The sequence below is a fragment of the Protopterus annectens genome, chromosome 1.part1, assembly GCF_019279795.1.
Source record: "Protopterus annectens isolate FY-2018-M chromosome 1.part1, PAN1.0, whole genome shotgun sequence".
In the NCBI taxonomy this organism is placed as follows: domain Eukaryota; kingdom Metazoa; phylum Chordata; order Ceratodontiformes; family Protopteridae; genus Protopterus; species Protopterus annectens.
The window spans coordinates 445,276,300-445,294,868 of record NC_056726.1 but is presented as its reverse complement, the minus strand read 5'-3'; the positions used below and the strand labels follow the sequence as shown (position 1 = coordinate 445,294,868).

The 18,569-nt window shown below is 41.8% G+C and overlaps 1 protein-coding gene across 1 annotated transcript in view; it reads right to left on the bottom strand.

The window, feature by feature from the left end:
* Window positions 1-18,569, bottom strand: part of LYST (lysosomal trafficking regulator) — a 3,825,950-nt gene that overhangs the window by 2,479,353 nt on the left and 1,328,028 nt on the right. Inside the window, exon 15 of the mRNA XM_044075805.1 lies at window positions 4,061-4,251. Coding sequence (XP_043931740.1) covers window positions 4,061-4,251 — 191 coding nt within the window. The remainder of the gene's footprint in view (window positions 1-4,060; window positions 4,252-18,569) is intronic.

The following is an 18,569-nucleotide window of genomic DNA, read 5'->3' as shown; positions in this document are numbered from 1 at the left end:
CTGGAATGCCTCCTCGATAGCCTCACGGAGATCGGGTCTCCTCCTCCTCAGGACCCGGTGAGAAGCACACAGGTGACCGGAGCCGAGAAGGAGGAGACCGCTCCAACAAGGAAGCCGGGAGAAGCCTGGCTGGCGGGGCCGAAACAGAGGTCTCGGCCCGCCGTGGTGCTTCTCCCTCCGGTCCTTTTTAGATGCATCCCTCTCCTGTCCTGAAGCGGGAGTTTGAGTCCCAGGAGCAGGAGGGGGTGCTACAGGGGGAACAGCTGCAGCCGCAGGAGTCCCCGAAGGCGCGGGGGTCGGAGCCGAGTCCGGCCGTAAAAGACCCGCCAGGACCAGCTTGGACCTCCGCTCCCTCAGTGCCCTGGGGTTGAACCCTGCACAAATGGAACAGCCAGATGTGAGGTGTTCAACCCCAAGACACTTAACACACCGAGTGTGGCCATCAGCCGGTGAGAGCTTATGGCCACACTCGGAGCATTTAGAGAAAAATGACTTAGGCTGGTCAGCCATAGTCAAAATTAACCAAAAGTTACAGAAGTAACTTAAAACAATAAACTATAACAAGCACACAGGCCTCACACACACTCTACGTACCAGCGAGGGGAGGGAATAAAATATACTATTGTAAGTAAAATTAAACTAAAAACAGTCAATACAAAAAGGAAACCTACAACTTTCACACAAAAAAGTTTAAAGAAAGCAAAAATATTCTAATTTTGTACAAGAAAATTCCACTTAGCTGAGAGCTATAGAAACCACATCCAGTTACCAGCGCGGCAAACAAGATCTGAGGTCATGAGGGTAGAGCAGGGCATTATGGGTGAGGGGAGGAGCTGAGAGCTTGGATCCATAGCTGGAAACTATGCCGGTTCGGATCCGATATCGGATCCATAACCCACAGGTTGCAGACAAATGAATATCCTACTTCAGATCAGTGTTTAGACTGGCGGCAAATAAGTTCTGAGGATATAGGTTTCATAGGTTCATACTAGGCTATCTGCCCAAGTGCATTTATAAGCCTAGCCCAGAGTTTTGTGGCTTTCGTCACCTCTTTAGTTTAAAGCAAACTATGCCCATTATTTTGCTGTGCCTCTGTCAAGCAGTGACACTGAGGTAATCCCTGGGGTATATCTGCGATCTCCCATCCATTGGTCAAGATTTCTTTTGAACAAGGCCAGCGAGGTGCTCTGCCTCACATGTACCGGGATTTTGTTTCACAGCATAGGGAGTCTCTGGGTGATGAATCTGTCCCTCCAGCACGTCCTATTAATAAACGTGTCAAGGTTTAAGTCTCCCGCCCTTGTAGTTCTGAGGGATCTAGATTTTTTTGAGGTGAAGCATGTTCATCAAATCTGGGTTTGATATGGCCTTGTATGTCAGGCACAGGTCACCTCTGAGTAAGCGGTAAGTGACTGAATAGAGCTGGAGTTCTTTCAGTCGGGCAGCATAAGACATATTTTTGAGACCCTTTATCCTTTTGGTGAGAAACTTTTGGGGCCTTTCCAGCTGCTGCAGGTGTCGGGTCAGATACATTCCGAATGGGGCATTGTACTCAATCATTGGTCTGATGAGTGATGAGTACAGGGGGACGATGACCTCCCTTGATCTAGATGTGAATCCCTTCATGATCAGGTGGGCAATGTAGAAGGTCTTCCTAACTACTTTAGCAACGTGAGTGTCAAACGAAAGGTTACTGTCAACCTGGGTCCCCAGATCCCTGATAACCTCTTCTGTGCTCAGTGGATTGTCACCTATATGGTAGCTAGGGGTAACCTTGTTTTTCCCGAAGGGTATGACTATGCATTTCTTGGCGTTTAACTTTAGGCCATGGCTCTGGCACCAGTTATCCATTTCTGTGAGACCCTTCTGAAGGATATCTGTGTCAGATGTGTTCTCGACTATGGCGCCCAGTTTGCAGTCATCTGCAAACTTTGTCAGCCATAACCCTCCTGTGTTTGCTTGTACTTCTGAAAAGTAGATTCCGAACAAGAGTGGGCCCAGGACTGAGCCCTGTGGGACACCACTTGTGACAGGCTTTGAGTCTGACATGGCGCCAGCAACTCTGACCCTGTGGGTTCTGCCACTTAGCCAGTTTGCAACCCATCTTGTGATGTATGGGTTTACATTTAAGCTGATGAGTTTTTCAATGATACCTGAGTGGGGTATTGTGTCGAAAGCCTTTGCCAGGTCGAGGTAGGCTGTATGGACTGCCTTTCCCTCATCAAAGGCCTTGGTGACTGTTTCGAAAAAGTCAACCAAGTTTAAAAGGCATGATCTGCCTTTGACAAAGCCAAACTGGGTTGGATCCAAAGTCTGCAAGTTCCCTATGTCTTTATTTATGAGTTCCATTATGATCCTCTCCATAGCTTTGCAGATCAGGCTTGTCAAGCTGATGGGATGGTAATTTCCAGGGTCGGTGGAGGCACCGCCTTTGTGAAGTGGGACCACAGTTGCCGTGCGCCACTCCTTGGGTACGTATCCTGAGGTGAGGCTAAGATTAAACAGCTGTCCTAACTGTGGGTTTAATTCCTCATTGAGTTCATGGAGCACACAGCCGGGGACACCATCCGGTCCCATGGATGCTGTGTTTTTCGCCTTGGAAAGAGCAGTTCTCACCTGGGCGTTAGAGATGTTTGGGGGGCTACAATCCTCTGGTATAGATATCTGTCCTTTTGGGGGGGAGAAGTTTGCACTGAACCTGTCAGCCAGTATGTTGGCAATGTCTGTAGGTTCAGTAATTTTCACATCATTTTGAGCTAATTCTGAGCATATCTGGGAGTTTCCTCCCAGGTTTCTAACATAGCTAAAGAAGGCCTTATGATTGTCTTTTGAGTCCTTAGCGATTTTTCTCTCAAAATTTGCCTTGGATGATTTTATGAGGGCTCTTAGTTTTTTACTTATAATGATCAAAGGTGTCTTACCTTTTGAGGATTTTGCTCTATCTTGTAGTAGCTTCCTCCTTTTGTTGTAGAGCTTGTTTATGGCTGGGGTCCACCAGACTGGATGCTTGCCTTTGGTACAAAGAGTCTTTGTTTTGTTTGGGATTGCCTGATCCATGCAGTCCTGTAGGTGCTGGTAGAAGGCATTTGTAAGTGATTCAGCGGCTTGAGTAATGTTTTCCGCCGGCTCGGGGGCCTTAAAGGAGACCACACTAGTCTTTAGAAGTGTGAAGTCGGCTTTTGAGAAGTTCTTCACTGTGGTCTTTTTTATCTCAGGTGGGGGCGGGATGAGGACCTCCAGTGAGATTAGTTTATGATCTGATCTCACCAATGAGGGGTATACTTCCGGTGTTGAACATTGTAATCCCATATTCGTGATGATGAGATCAAGTATGTTTTCACCTCTTGTGGGGATGGTGATTAGTTGTTCCATGGCATTTGAGTTTATGAACTCCAGGAACCTTGGGCTAGAGTGTTTGGGCTTGAGTAATGATCCCAGTCTATATTAGGGTAGTTGAAGTCACCTAGTATGATGGTGTTTGGAGATACATTTATCCCCTCCAGTGTTTTCAGGAAAGCTATGTGAGGTTCCTGAGTTTGAGAGGGTGGCCTGTAACATGCTACAAATTGCAGAGCAGTCCTGCCTATGGTTAATTGCACCTGGATGGTCTCCGATGCATCGTGCGTTGCCACCAACCTTGAGGTGTGGGTGTCCTTGATGAATTAAGCCTGAACGTCACCTTTATGCCCTATGCTACACGAGGAGTGTGTAGGTGACATTCAGCGTACCTAAAGCAATGGTAGACTTTGGTAGACTGGAGAGATGAGGAGCTTCACAGCATGGAATCCCATAAATAATGAATAGTGCACAGGTGAATGCAAGGACATCAAATATTTACTAACATCAAAAATATGTACACAAATATTTTCTAATGAAAATTTAAAGCATATAATTCCTACAACCAAAGGTCCATAATCTACCTCTTTGTTGAAGAATGAGTGAATGAATAAGCCACTGCATGGAAGAAATTCAACACACAAGCGCACACATAATCACACATACTTACTATCATCAAAAATATCAAATTTTATAAGGAAAACTGCAAGCATATATTACTTACAACTAAAGGTCCAAGATCTATTTCCTTGTTTTTCATAATTAATTCTTTAATGGTTTCATGGGACAAAATGGCTTTATCAATGTACTTGGAGTAGTTGGGTTTTGGCTTGCCATATTTGCAGGGCATTACAGATGTATAATCTGGTCCACAGACATAAAGGTAAAATGCTTCTTCAGGACCAATTCTTGAGCCTAAAAAAGAAAAAAAGAAAATGGGTTATCAAAAGATGCAAAGAATTCTCATAATGCAAATGGCATCTATCATCAAATGACTTCATATTCTGGCTCCAGCACTTTTAACAATTATCTTAGATGTAACAACACCAAGTAGCAGTTTCTTGGCAGACTAAGGACTGTACTACAGTGACCAGCTTAAAAAAATTCACTTGCCAAAACTTACACCATTTTATCAGGAAAAGCTACAATATTTGCAAAGTCAGAACACGTAATAGTGATTTAGTTTCAGTCAGCATTACCTAGTCTAGAAACTGGCAGCCTTCTTATTGCATAAAGCAATACAGTCTACCTCAATCCAGTCAAAACCCTTGATATTGTGGAAGTAAAATAAACAAGATACATGGAAAACAAAGACGGATATAAACATACTGAGATACACAGCTCGAGGAAGTAAAAGGTAGAAAAAATAAAATAAAGTACTAGGTGCTGCCCACCATATAAGGAAAAGATCGCTCTAACAGAACAGAAAAGAATGAAAATAGGGAGTACTGAGAATCAAAATGGGTAATGGACATGAAAGAACAATGAGCAAGAATCTAAAATGACGCAGTGAGTCTCGCAGGATCAAGACACAAAACTGCATAGCTTAAATGTCAAAATGTACTGAAATTCAAATACAAAAAAAACTAACAAAAAGTTGCACAAAATAATTTAAATGCCGCTCCAGCCAATGTGAGTGTTCTGTCCTCAAATCATTGACCACTAGGATTCTACCTTCAAGGATGCACAAATCAGAGAAATGGGAAGACTTATATTCTGACTGGGTAACTCATATTTTTCCTTTACTCCAAGGTGCCCAGCCTAAGACACAGTATTAAATTACATGTGCAACAAAGAAAGAAGTGAAGCAGTGAGGCCTACATAACACAATAATTGGCTTTAAACAAAAAAACACTCCAAGGATCAGCAAAATGGTATTAACAAACAGCAGTGTTGCCATCAGCAAATGCTATGTAGAAAAGCACTTCCCTCATTACATGGGAAGGAGTATGAAAATGACAGATGGTATACCATTTATTCTTAAAGACTAAATTATCAGTAAAGATACAGGCACACATAACAGAAAACAACACAAGCCATAATAATGTTTGTAATGCATTACACACTGCATATGTGTTTTATTTCTGTATATCAGCTGTCATACACTTCATCATTACATATACTGCACAATTTCTGCTTCACTTACACCTCCTTCTGAACATTATTCTACATGCATTGTTCCCACGATTTCCATTTTTATGCAATTTGCTCCTTCCCTTATCTAAATATCTCATCTCCAGTTTTTTTTTATCTCATCAACAAAATTCAGTACTTCAATTACAGTTGGTTTAGATTTTCATCCAATTGCCTAAGCAGTTCAAAACAATCATTTCTTTAGTTACAGAAATTTGCTCCCACAATTATTTCTGACAGAGTACTCTGCAGTGTACTTTTAAAATCTACCAACTCAACACACTCCCAAAAAACATGTTTTCGGTTACCTCTCTCTTTCCCATCCTACCACCATTTACTATCTACCTGAGGAAAAATTATTTAAAGTCTGCTTGGAGCAAAAAAAATACCTATGCAACCATTTCCAAGCAAACAATCCTAAACCTTCTGGAGTTTTGCTGCATATGTGGGGGGAATGCAAGCATAACTCTTTCCACTGTTTCAATGTAAACTGATTTTCCAGTCTCTCTTCCAAGACTTTCCTAATCTCCTCTTATTGATTACTATAGTTATCATGAAATATTTTATAAGCCCTACTAAATATCCCTTTAACAGCAGCTTCTGTTCTAAACTCAACTAAAACTATACTAGAACTGGTCTCTCACTCAGGACTCCCATATTCCATTCTCTTTGCCTATACACTGATTTCAGTCTCTGGTAGGGAAGGTAATCTTTAACCTTAGTGCAAACTTCTGTTTAGCCTTATTCCACTCTATTACTTTTCCATGTTTACCTTCTACATTTAGAGCCACTGGCAAAGAAAACAAGGGACTCAGAAATGTAAGGCTATAACTGGTATGGCAATCAGAAAAGGTTGGTATTATTTGCAGACAACATTATTTTGCACTTGATGAATCCAGAAAATGACATTTTAGTGATCTGGGACATTTTCAGATAGTTTCAAGTCTTTCCAGGATACAAAATTAATGAAGATAATTATGGCTATAGCCTTTCTTTGACTACCTACACACAAATTGGTTAAGCCAATAGAGATAACTGCAAATAGGATACAGAAACTAGACAAAATGTGGCTGGAATTTGGTGAAGGAAAACTGGGAAAGGAACCAAAGTAGTGGGAGCAAATAACTAGAGAGAAAAAGGTAACAGAGTGGAATAATGCCAAGAATAAGTATGGACTGCAGGTTAGAGACTGCCTTCACTACCAGGAATTGATATCAGAGTATAGGCAAATAGAAAGGGATGGGGATTCCTAAGTGAAAGACCTACTCTGGTACAGTTTTTAGATGAATGCAGCACAGAAGCTGCTTTGATAAATGGGATAATTCTTGGTACATATGAAATACTGCATGGCAACTAAATGAGTCTGCTAGAGGAGGTTAGAAAAGGCTGGAAAGAGGGATTGGGAAAAAAAATTACAAAAGAACAAAGGGAGGACATGCATAGTGTTCCCAAGTATTCAACAAACTCCAAAAGGTTACGGATATTTGATTGGAAGTGCTTGCATTGGTATTTTTATGCCCCAAGCAGACTTCAAAGAAAAGAAAATGATGGAGGTGTGATGGGGAAGAAAAATGTAACTTAAAAAAAGAAGTTATGTACTCACCATAACGTTCCAAGTTTGTAGTCGATCTCGCACTTCATTCTTACATATGGGATCGGAGCCGATCCTCTATTCAGACTTGGCCTATTTACAAGCTGGAAGTCTTCTAGTTGGCTTGTGGCTAGGTAGGTATCCCATGGTGCACCATTACAACCCCCAGATCTTGTTTGCTGCTAACTAGGAGAGATAATAACAAATATACAAAAGATGCCAATACTAAATGGTCTCCATAAAATAATATAATAATATTTCTCTGTCTCCAGGTACTTCCAGGATGGGGGTAGGAGGGTTGGTTCGTAAGAATGAAGTGCGAGATGGACTACAAACATGGAACATTATGGTGAGTACATAACTTCTTTATGTTCTGTAGTCCTGTCTCGCCTTCATTCTTACATATGGGACAGCGTCCCTAGTGCCTTATGCTTGGGTGGCTCAAGGAAAAATACTCCTGAGTATCATGGAACCAAAAGATGCTCTACACCTGGAGGTTAAATCCAATTTGTAATGAGTAATAAAAGTGTGAGGGGTAGCCCATGTTGCTGCTGCACAAATATTATCAAGTGGGACCCTGGCTTGAAAGGCTGCAGAGGTAGACTGAGATCTGGTAGAATGAGCCTTGATTTTAAAGGGTAAAGGTCTACCCTCAGAGTTGTAAACGTAAGCTATACAGCTAGAAATCCAATTAGAGTGTGTTACTTTGGAAACTGGTAAGCCTGACCTAGATTCGGAAAAGGAAATAAATAAGATCTGATTTCCTGATTTCCTTTGTTCATGGATGTCCATAGACGTAATTGAAATCTGTACTGAGCTGCGTTGACATGATTAGGAAAGAACACTGGAAGTTCTATGGATCAATTCAAGGTGGCATGGGAACAGACCTTGGGGACAAAGGAAGGATTAGTACAAAGTGACACCCTGTCTTTGTGAAAAATAAGGTAAGGGGGTTTCGCAGACAATGCTTGTAACTCTGACACCCGTCTGGCTGACGTGATAGCCACCAGAAACAAAGTCTTCCAAGACAGGAATTTCAAAGGGGATGACTGAGAAGGGCTCAAAGGGGAGAAGTTAATTTGGATAAGACAAAATTTAAACCCTATGAGTCAACAGGTTCTTGAAAGGGGGGTCTTAACAAGGTAACATCTTTAAGGAAAGTTTTGCACAGCCTATGTGACATCAGATTAGAATCTTGAAAGCCTAGATGAAAATTTAAAATCGCTGCCAACTGAACTCTGACAGTGGCAGCCGCTGATCCCTGGAGAAAAAGCTGAGACAGGAATTCCAAAACCACTAGGATGGAGGCAATGTAAGGGTCAACATTCATTTTTTTCTGCCCAGATAGAGAATTTTCTCCATTTGCTGGAATAAAGTCTCCTGGTGGAAGGTTTATGAGAAGACGTAAAGATATGAGTGACTAGGGATGGAACTGGAGCAGTTATGCTGTCAAATTGAGGATGTGTAAGAAGGGGTGAAGCAAACCTGATATGCGAGTCAACAGGTCTGGAACTGGGTCCAGAATCCAAGGATCATCTAGGAGAAGAGGCCCGAGGAAAGGGAACCAAACCTGACGAGGCCAGTAAGGAGCAATGAGGATCAGTTTGCTTCCCAGCTGTTTCGCTTTCTGAATAACCTTGGGAATGGGAGAAAAAGCATAAAGGAGACCCAGGGGCCAATCGTGAACAAGTGCGTCTCTCGGTGACTCCCCCGGAGGGGGGATGAGAGAAGTAGCTGCTGCATTTGGCATTGATTGAACTGGCAAAGAGATCGCAGCAAGGCTGTCCACATCTGCGGAAAATCTGTTCCACTGTTTCCTGTTTCAGAGACCACTCGTGAGGCATCAGGATTGCCCGGCTGAGCTTGTCGGCTATCATGTTGTTTGTCCACGGAATGTGCGCAGCCACCAGAAAATGCTGGGAAGATATTACCCATTTCCAAACTCGAACGGCCTCTCGACAGAGTGGGTAAGATCTGGTTCCGCCCTGTTTGTTGATATACCATACTACCGACATGTCTGACTGTAATGCAATAATCCCCAGAGGCAGAAGGTCATGAAGTGCTTGCAACGCCAGGATCACCGCCCTCATCTCTAGAATGTTGATATGCAGGTGAGCCTCGTGATCTTGCCATGTGCCTTGGACAGTCCTACCTAGATAATGCCCCCCCCCTATCTGTGAGGCATTCGTGGTCACAGTGGCAACAGGTTGGGGAGGAACAAATGAAGTGCCTGTGGTTAACTGATTGGGCAGAGTCCACAAAAGAAGGTCCCTCTTGCAAGAGTCTGTCAGTAGAATGTGATGAGATAATGGCAGGTGCTGAAAAGACCAGTGGGACGACAGGAGCCACTGAAGAATCCTCATGTGTAGTCTGGCTAGTGGCACTAGTAATATGGTGGAAGCCATAGTCCCTAGAAGCTGCAGAATAGTCTTGGCTTTGACCTTTTGTAAGGGGAGAAAACGCTGAATTTGAAGAACCAGATTCTGCACCCTTTCTACAAGAAGATGAGCCAACATGTCTACTGTGTCTATCTCTGCGCCTGTAAAAATCACAGATTGAGAAGGCCATAAGGTAAATTTTTCCCAGTTTATAGAAATTCCCAGTTGGGCACAAAGATGAATGATAGCATCCCTGGTCTGAAGAAGTAGATGCCTGGTGGGGGCAGTCAAGAGCCAGTCGTCCAGATACGGAAACACCTGGAATCCTCGACATCTCAGGTGAGCTGTCACTACCGCCATACACTTGGTGATCACCCTGGGGGCTGTAGTGAAACCAAAGGGCAGAGCACAAAATTGGTAATGACTGGCTCCCAGCCAGAAGCGTAGATGACTCCTCGATGCCCTGTCCATTTTTATGTGGTAGTAGCCATCTTGGGGATCAACTGAGCACATCCAATTGTCCTTCCCTAATAACGGGAATACAGACTGCAGTGTCACCATCCGGAACTTGTCCTCCTTTACTGATTCGTTTAATCTGTTGAGGTCCAAGATGGGCCTCCAGTCCCCTGTAAGTTTCAGCACTAAAAAAAATCTGGAGTATGTTCCGGATCCTATTTGGTCTGCTGGGACAGTTTGGATGACTCTTTTTGACAGCAACTTGTTGACCTCCGCAGCTGCCTGATCCCTGTGATTGGGTGGAACATCTGGGATCCTTCTGGGAACAAAAGGTGGAAGAGAAAAGGGTATGACATAACCTCTGGCAATAATTCTTTGTACCCACTTGTCTTGAGTGATACCCAGCCAGGTTTCTGGATACAAAGAAATGTGACCCCTGACTGTCCCCAGAGAAGCACAGTCAGGCCCCACATCAGGAACGCTGGTAAGGCCGGCCCCAAAAGGAATTGTGACCTCCCTAGTTTTGCGGACCGCCCCTGCCTCTAGGGCGAAGTCTACCATTTCCTCCTCCTCCTCTGCCTCTGAAGGAGGAGTCACCCTGTGCATCCTGGAAAAACTGCTGGGACTTCTTGAACCACATTTTACCGCCCCTCTGACCCTTAGGATATGGTCTAGAGGGAGCAGTAAAACGTAATCCCACAGCAGAGTGTGTTTTTCCTTCTTGCTCGCACCGGGTGAGGGTGTCCTTTACCTTGGATCCAAACAATGAGGAACCGTCAAAGGGGGCGTTGTTAAAGGTAGACATGAACGGTTCCGCAAAGTTACACAAACGCATCCAGGAATGACGCCTTAGGGAAATTCCTGAACCCGCTGCACTACTCGCTCCATCGACTGCATACAAATAAGAGTTCAAGGTGGGCAACTGGGCAGACACCTTGTCAGGGACTCCCTCAGTACATGTATCTTGTAGAGAATCTCCTAATTCTTTAAGGAGATCTCTCTGAAGCCTCGTGAAGTGAGTAAGGTAGTTCAGTGATCTAAGGGTAAATGCCGCTGAAGAGAAGATATGCTTCCCGTATCTTTCCATTGTTCGAGACTCCTTATTCAGCGGATGGACAGAAGAAGAAGTCTCAGCTAGCTCCTTCTTAGTGGCCGCCACCGCCACCACCATGGCATTTACGGGAACACCTTTACACAAAAATCCTTTTCTGGGGGTGCAGAAAGAAACTTATTCAGTCTCCTGGGGACTGGCTCCATGGCATCAGGAGTATCCCACACCTTTCAACTAACTAGCTCCATCAGTTCGTCGAAGGCTGGAGACACCCAAGAGGCTGAAGGTTGAGACCAGAAAGCCTTCAGGTACACTGACTCCTCATCAGAAGGGGTGACAGTGGGCCAGCCGTACCTCTGTTTAAGGATTTCCAGGATGTCTACGAAGGAGACATCATCAGAGGATGACTTGGGGGATCCTTCTGACTCCTCGAGGTCAGTGTCAGAGGTCAGAGACTCATCCTGGGAGTCTACATGCTTCCTCTTACATGTCCTCTTCTGTTGGGGCTCCTCAGAAGGATATTCCGGGGAGGTCTCAGGAGAGTGGGGGCCACCAGCCGATGGCTCCTGAGGGTGAGGATCTCTGCTGTTCACAGAGAGAGTAGGAGCTGAGACATAAGTAGGTGCCTTAGGGGGAAGAGTGTTGGTACCCCTGGTAGGAGCTGAATATCGGGACAGCACACTCCTCATCATCTTGAATGGAGACCTCCCCAGCTCCAAGGATTCCATAGGCGCCAGAGTCATCAGCTCCGAGATAGACATAGGATCTGAACTTACCCTCACCGACGTGCTGAGAGGAAGACTCTGAACAGAAGAGGTTCAGTTCCAGGCATCCCTGTCAGGGCCGACTGGGAAGCTTTGGCTCCTAGACACCACGGACGGCACAGAGAGCGTTGGAGCGGAACTCGGCTCCGAAACATCCACAGGGGGAGCTGGTGCTAACAGTTCCACCAGTGGTACCAAACACTCCCGCTCCGAAAGACCAGCATGGCTCAGAGGAGGAATGACTGAAGGGGGCTCAACGGACTCAAGTGGCGCTGGAACCGACTGGGTCGGAGCCAACAATAATTTAAGTAAAGCAGAAGACTTCAAAGGTCGCAGCACTACCCTCTCCACATCTTCTTCCGATAAATTCCTGGAAGACCTGGAGGACAGAGTAGGAGAGCGGGATCTCTGCAGTATCGGCGACTTCAATATAGGGAAGACTGGTAGAGGATCCACAGACCGGCTCCGTGAGATACACTCAGCGGTTGGCACCGAGCTACTGGGGGCCGACCCTGTAACCACATTACTGCTCTCAAGCGGCAACGATCTCTGTGGAGCCGATGAGACAGTGGACTTGTCCGATTTAGTGATTGTAAGAGGTGGCTCCGAAACATCAGCCACTGCCATGGAGGGCCTCTTAGAGGACTTAGACTTTTCCTTTTTAGATCCCTGAGATCTAGAAGAGGAGGAAGAGCTAGCCATATCTTCCTGAAAGGAAGGTTTAAGAAGACCTTTTAGGATGAGCTTATTTTTCCTTTCTTGCAACACCGTAACACCGAAAGAGTGGCAAAATAGGCAAGTTTCCTGTAAATGGATGGCCCCCAAACAGTAAACGCAGTTACTGTGGCCATCCGTTACAGACATCTTCTGTGAGCATTTAATACATTTCTTAAAGCCAGATGGCTTATGGTCCTTACTTTCTTAAGGCATTCTCACAGAGATGAAAACACAGACACACACACACACACACACACACACACACACACACACGCACACACACACACACACACACACAAAGGGAGAGGACTACGTCCTCTAATTTAAACGGGCCTAGCCCTGCAGGAAAGAGAAAGACAGCATGAGGACTAGGTCCTCTAACTTAAACGGGCCTAGCCCGGGCAGGAAAGGAAACGGAAAAACTAGGTCTTCTAACTAAAACAGACCTAGGGAAAGTTGCAATAAGCAGAGAAGTCACACACTCAAGCAGGAATAAGTGTAAACTATCAAAATACTCAACAAGGAAACAGAACTTCATTCTCTTAATAATACTAACCAATGTAGCAAGCAGGAATCTGCAAAAAACTCAGACTTATGACTAAGGAAATAAAACAGAACCTTGTTCTGTTAACATCGGGAACAATTTAGCAAGCAGGAATCCGCAAAAAACTGACTTATGCCTAGAACAACACACAGCCTGACTGAGAGCAAAAGGCGCAGACAAATACTAACTCTATTAATAAACACGAAAGCCAGCATACAGGATACCAATACTATATGGCCACGAGGCCAATGTACCAAGAGATTGCACACAAATGGTGCAATTATAACGACTAACTATTCTAAATTGCAAACTACGTTAACTATGACTAAACAATGATATAATAATAGTTTTGACTAAAACAGTCTAAAAAAATTTGAGTAAATTTTGAATAAATGCAAAACTTAGGCAGAGCCAAAGAGAAGCACAAACAAACTTGTTGACAAAGCAAACAAGATCTGGAGATTGTACTGGTGCACCATGGGATACCTACCTAGCCACGAGCCAACTAGAAGACTTCCAGCTTGTAAACAGGCCGAGTCAGAGCACAGGATCGGCTCCGATCTCATATGTAAGAATGAAGGCGAGGTAGGACTACAGAACATCATGTTTTTTGCAAGTGTAATACACTAGCAAATTTAAAAAATTCTCTACAGACTACAGAAATATTGTGAGATCAAACAGTTATAACTAAGAAAATGATTTTTTTTTTCTGAGCTGGGACACAGGATCTGAATTTCCTTGGCATATTTAGGCCTCATTAAGTTTTAATTATACATGCTGCTAAAAAAGCAATAACTAAAATGGAAATCAAAATCTAAATCAACTCTATTTGAAATACTGTACATTCTAAAAGAGATAAAATAACCTGAGACGGGGTCTTTAGAAAAGGGATGGAGCAAATTACATAGAAATGAAAAGAATTTGTAGGAATAATACATGCAAACTAATGTTCAGTTGGAGGAGTGAGATATAATGGAGGGCAGGTATTGAGCAATTTATGTAATGCTGGACTCAGTGACAGATGCAAAATAAAATACATATTTAAAAAAAGAAAACATTTGTGGCATGTCTAATGTATGTAAATGAAAAAATGTTAATATGGTTGTTTTTCATCTTATTTATTCATTTATTTATTTATTTTAAAATTTTCCAAGTCTTTTGGGTTTATAATATCATGACGGAAATGGACCCCATTCCTAAGTCAAAGTATGATTAAAGTTCATGAAATTAGTACTGTTTCAATCTTTGATGTTAGCCAGAAGTGTTCTTCGCAGTACCCTCAATGTGCCCAGTAAGGATTCCTTCTACAATTCATATGTAATTACATGCATCGATATACCAAAGTACGATTTTAAATTCTTTTTTTTATCAGACCTGTTGCTCCTACCTCTATTGGACATGCCTGGGTACCCTTTTTCCACACTGCCCTCATTTCTACCTACAAATCCTGGTATTTTACGACTTTGTATCTCTCCCTCTGTATGTAAGAGACTGTAGTCACTGGGTGAAGCAATTTCAATGATCAATGCTAATCTTGTCTTCTTTTCATGGACTACTATATCTGTTTTTTTCGCATCTATTTTTTGAACTGTTCGTTGTGTGTGATCCCATGTAATATAAACTTCATAATTTTCTATAATGCTTTGTGGCTCATGTTTCCAGTATTTTTAGCTACTCCAATATTACAATGCTTGGACAATCCCCAGTGCAACAGTCTTGTCACATTATTATGCCTTTCAGTATACAGTACTTCTTCCATTAGTATATCACAACCAGCAACAAGATGTGAGATAGTTTCCAATTCCATTTTACAAAATCTACATGTGTCTGTTTCTCCCACAAGTTGAATGGACTTTGTAAACCAGCGTTTACTTAAATCCACTAACTTTGGCTGCCAATACTGACCTTTCGTCTTTTGGTTTAAATTCACCTCTCCTTAACCATTCTTGCATTCGATCCTGATCAATATGAGGTTGTCCAAGATTCAAGCTTTTTCTATACTTGCAACTATATTTATGCATTTTTCATATTTCTTTGCTTCTCATCTGATCCTTACCTTATATTATTTCTTTTGTTTTCTGGTACATTCAGTTGCTGCCTCATTTTTCCTCTACTTCTGGTTTGATTTCCATTCCCGCTTCATGCTGATACGCTTCTCCTAAACTAAGCATGGAAGTCATCTTATACTTATTCTCCTCATGTTTCAGAACTTTCACTATGTTTGGGTCTTCTGAGGTCAACAGATATGTATGCTGTCCCACGATTGCAGATCTATACATGTAATCGATTTCGAGGAGGCCCACACCACCTCCAGAATGGGGAATATCTAGTCTTGGTATGCACTGATTTTTATAAATCATCTGATGAGCACGAAGCATCCTTCTTGTTTTCCTGTCCAGCCTATCCAACACCTTTTCGGGCCAGTCAATTACTCCAAAACTGTAAATAAGGACAGGAAGAGCAAATTGGTTTATTGCTTGAGCTTTGTTCCTAGATGTCAATGCTGTTTTCTGTATTAATTTAAGTCTTGTAAAATATTCCTTACTATATTTTATTCACATTTGTTCATGTTTTATTTTTGATCCTTCATCGATTGCCAAATATTTATACAGTCCCTCTTGGTCAAATTCTTTTATATCACATTCCTATCCCAAACTGATGTTTTCTTGGTGCTGCAGCTTTCCTGCATTAAAGGTTGCTTTTGCATATTTATCAAGACCAAATGATATATCTGAAACAGTTTTCACCACTTGTTATTATGATTTCGGTTCTTCATCAGATGAACTATATAGTTTTAAAATCACCTACAAAAAGAAGATGAAAAGCCTTTACACTTTGTTGTCCTCTGGGAGTCAAATTGTAGCCATGACCCAATCTGTTAAGTAGACAGCTTAATGGGTTAAGGAAAAGACAAAAAAACAGCAGCAATAGGCAGTCACACTGGAACATACCCTTTTGAATTTTTATCCCTGTAATATTAATTTGTCCTGTACCATGGCTTAATTGCAAAGTGGTTTGCAACTATTTCATGGTCGCTACAATGTAACTAATCAGTGTAGGGTGTATCTTACACATTTTTAAGCACTCTTTTATCCTTGAATGTGGGATACTGTCAAATGCTTTTCTGTAGTCTATCCATGCCATACTCAGACTCCTCCCCTTTTTATAGTTCTCCACTCTAACCTTATTTAACAACAAATGATCATTTGTTCCATATGACTTTCTTTTATTACCCTTGTATTCTCTTGCCATAATTGAGTTTTGTTCTAAATGACTATAAACTTTGTCTGCATCAGTTCCAGTGTACAGTTTATACATCATCGAGTTGTTGGTCTATAGTTTTTAGGGTAGCTTGCAGGTTCGTTCTTAAGGAGGAGTAATGTTTTTTCTGTTGTGAGCTAGGGTGGTGTCTGTTTAGGGTGTGCATATAAATAGTTCTTACTCATAGCTAAATCGTCATGTAAAGATGTTAATACATTTAACCAGGGATTAGGTACTGCATCTGGGCCTGGGGTTTTCCAGTTAAGAGCTTTCCTTAACTTTGGTTCAATCTCTCTGGCCGTTACTTCATCCCATTTCATATCCTGTCTTTCTTTTACTTCTTCTATCCATTTAGCGTCTTTGTTATGTTCCACAGGATCTTCATAGACATATCTCCAAAATGCATTTATTTCTTCTTTTTAAAGTGGAGTTTCAATTCTTTTTGCCTTGTTTTCCAATTCTATGTAAAACTTTTTTGGGTCATCAATAAATTAGTTATTTTGTACTTTTCTTTTATATTTATCTGCATATCTTCTACATTTTTCTGCCTGTGCCGATATTTTTAGTAGATAGTGCATGACAGATCCTGATCTGTTTTGATATTGTGCATTGCTATTACCACGTCTATCTTTGAGTGTTTTTGATGATCTCTCCCCTCTTCTATGCTCTTGTAACAGTGAAACTTCTTGTCTTAACTGCTTTAGAGTTTTCTCTATTCGATACCTCCATGAAGGCATTTGATTTCTCCCCTTCCTTTCCCTTACTACCTTGTGTTTTTGTGGTAATACCTTATCTGTTATTAATTTAGCTGCACAGTAATATACCCAATTTACTTTTGTTAAATCTCACAAATCTCTATGAAAAGTCCTAATTACTGTGTTCATTTGTTTTATTAAACTTCTAACTTTTTGGGTTTTATTGACTTTCTGTAGTCTATTTCTTTCATTGATCTCTAAGAAGTCAAGCAAGTCTTCTCTTTGATCATTTTCTAAACTGAGGGCACATTCTGTGTTCACCATTTCCTGTGGGCATTCTATAGAAAGTTCTGCAGCATTTTCCTGTGCCACATTCTTTTCAGTTTCACCCTCTGTCATCTGTTGCTCTTTCATAGGGGAACTGACTGGCCTATCACCCCACAACACTGACTGCGTCAGAGTTGCCAAAGCTTCCTATTCCTTCCCTTGCTGTGCAACTCCAACTGAATGTTTGCACTGGTTTCCTACAAAAGGCTCCAAAGTATCTTCATATGGCAAATGATCAGATGTTTCCTGCTCCACTGGTTTCTCCTAAATTTGGGGATCCATTGCTCTTTCCTGCTGTGATGTTATCAGTTAAATAATCTATACTAAATCCTTCACTTTGCAGGTATTCCATAACTTCAACTTCTATTTTATTAATCTTCTGTTCTACATTCTCTGTGACCTTATTTTCTTTATTATGAAATTTTCCATATCTGGATGCATTTCCCTGTTTTTCTCTTCAAATATCTTTGGGGCTGCTTTTTTGTGTTGATTAATTTGGCTTTTTCAACGTAACTACTGCACCATATTAGATCTCTCTTTCTTTCCCATATCTTTATTTCTTTTTTATAACTTTCAAATGTCTCTACATTTTGTTCTTTATATTTTTGTACTTTCTCAGTCGCTTCTTTTTCCAAATGGTCCAAGGTTTCTTGGTCTACATAATGTTTCTCATAAATCTGTTGCATTAACGAAGACAATTTTTTATTTCAAGCTTTGGACAGTTTTTCTTGTGAAAGCATGTTTTTTCCTGTAATTTATCTAGCAATCTTTTTGTATATTTTCTCTCTGCAAAGTCTAGGCTTCTTGCATAATACTAACAGTGCATAATTTATTTCTTATACTCAACAGTTCATTCTATTGTCTTTATGTCTCTTTGTTGGCCTATCAATTTTTGTGATTTTTTTTTTTGGACTACTACTTCCTTCTAAAACACAGGGACCATTCTCCCCCTGGGCCTGGACTAGCCCCATTGTAGGAATGTTTCCGTGTCTTGAGGATTATACACTGCCATTTTTTTCCAATCCTGACACCAGTGCACCTACCAGGATTGGGTATTTTTTTATCCAGGGTCTTGTGCACCCAGCTATCTTTTTTATGTTTTAACCTACTTCTGTCCATAACTATGCTATATAAAATATCATCTATATATCAGTGTCACCTTGGTGAGATTTTGTGAAAAACAGGGTCCACCTTCTGAACATACTCAATGAAACTTGAAGATGAATTCAATTTCAGCAATAATACTTTTCTTTGCGTAGTGATTTATCAACTCTCCATTCAGACCCCATTAATGTATGTATGCCTATGCCTTAACA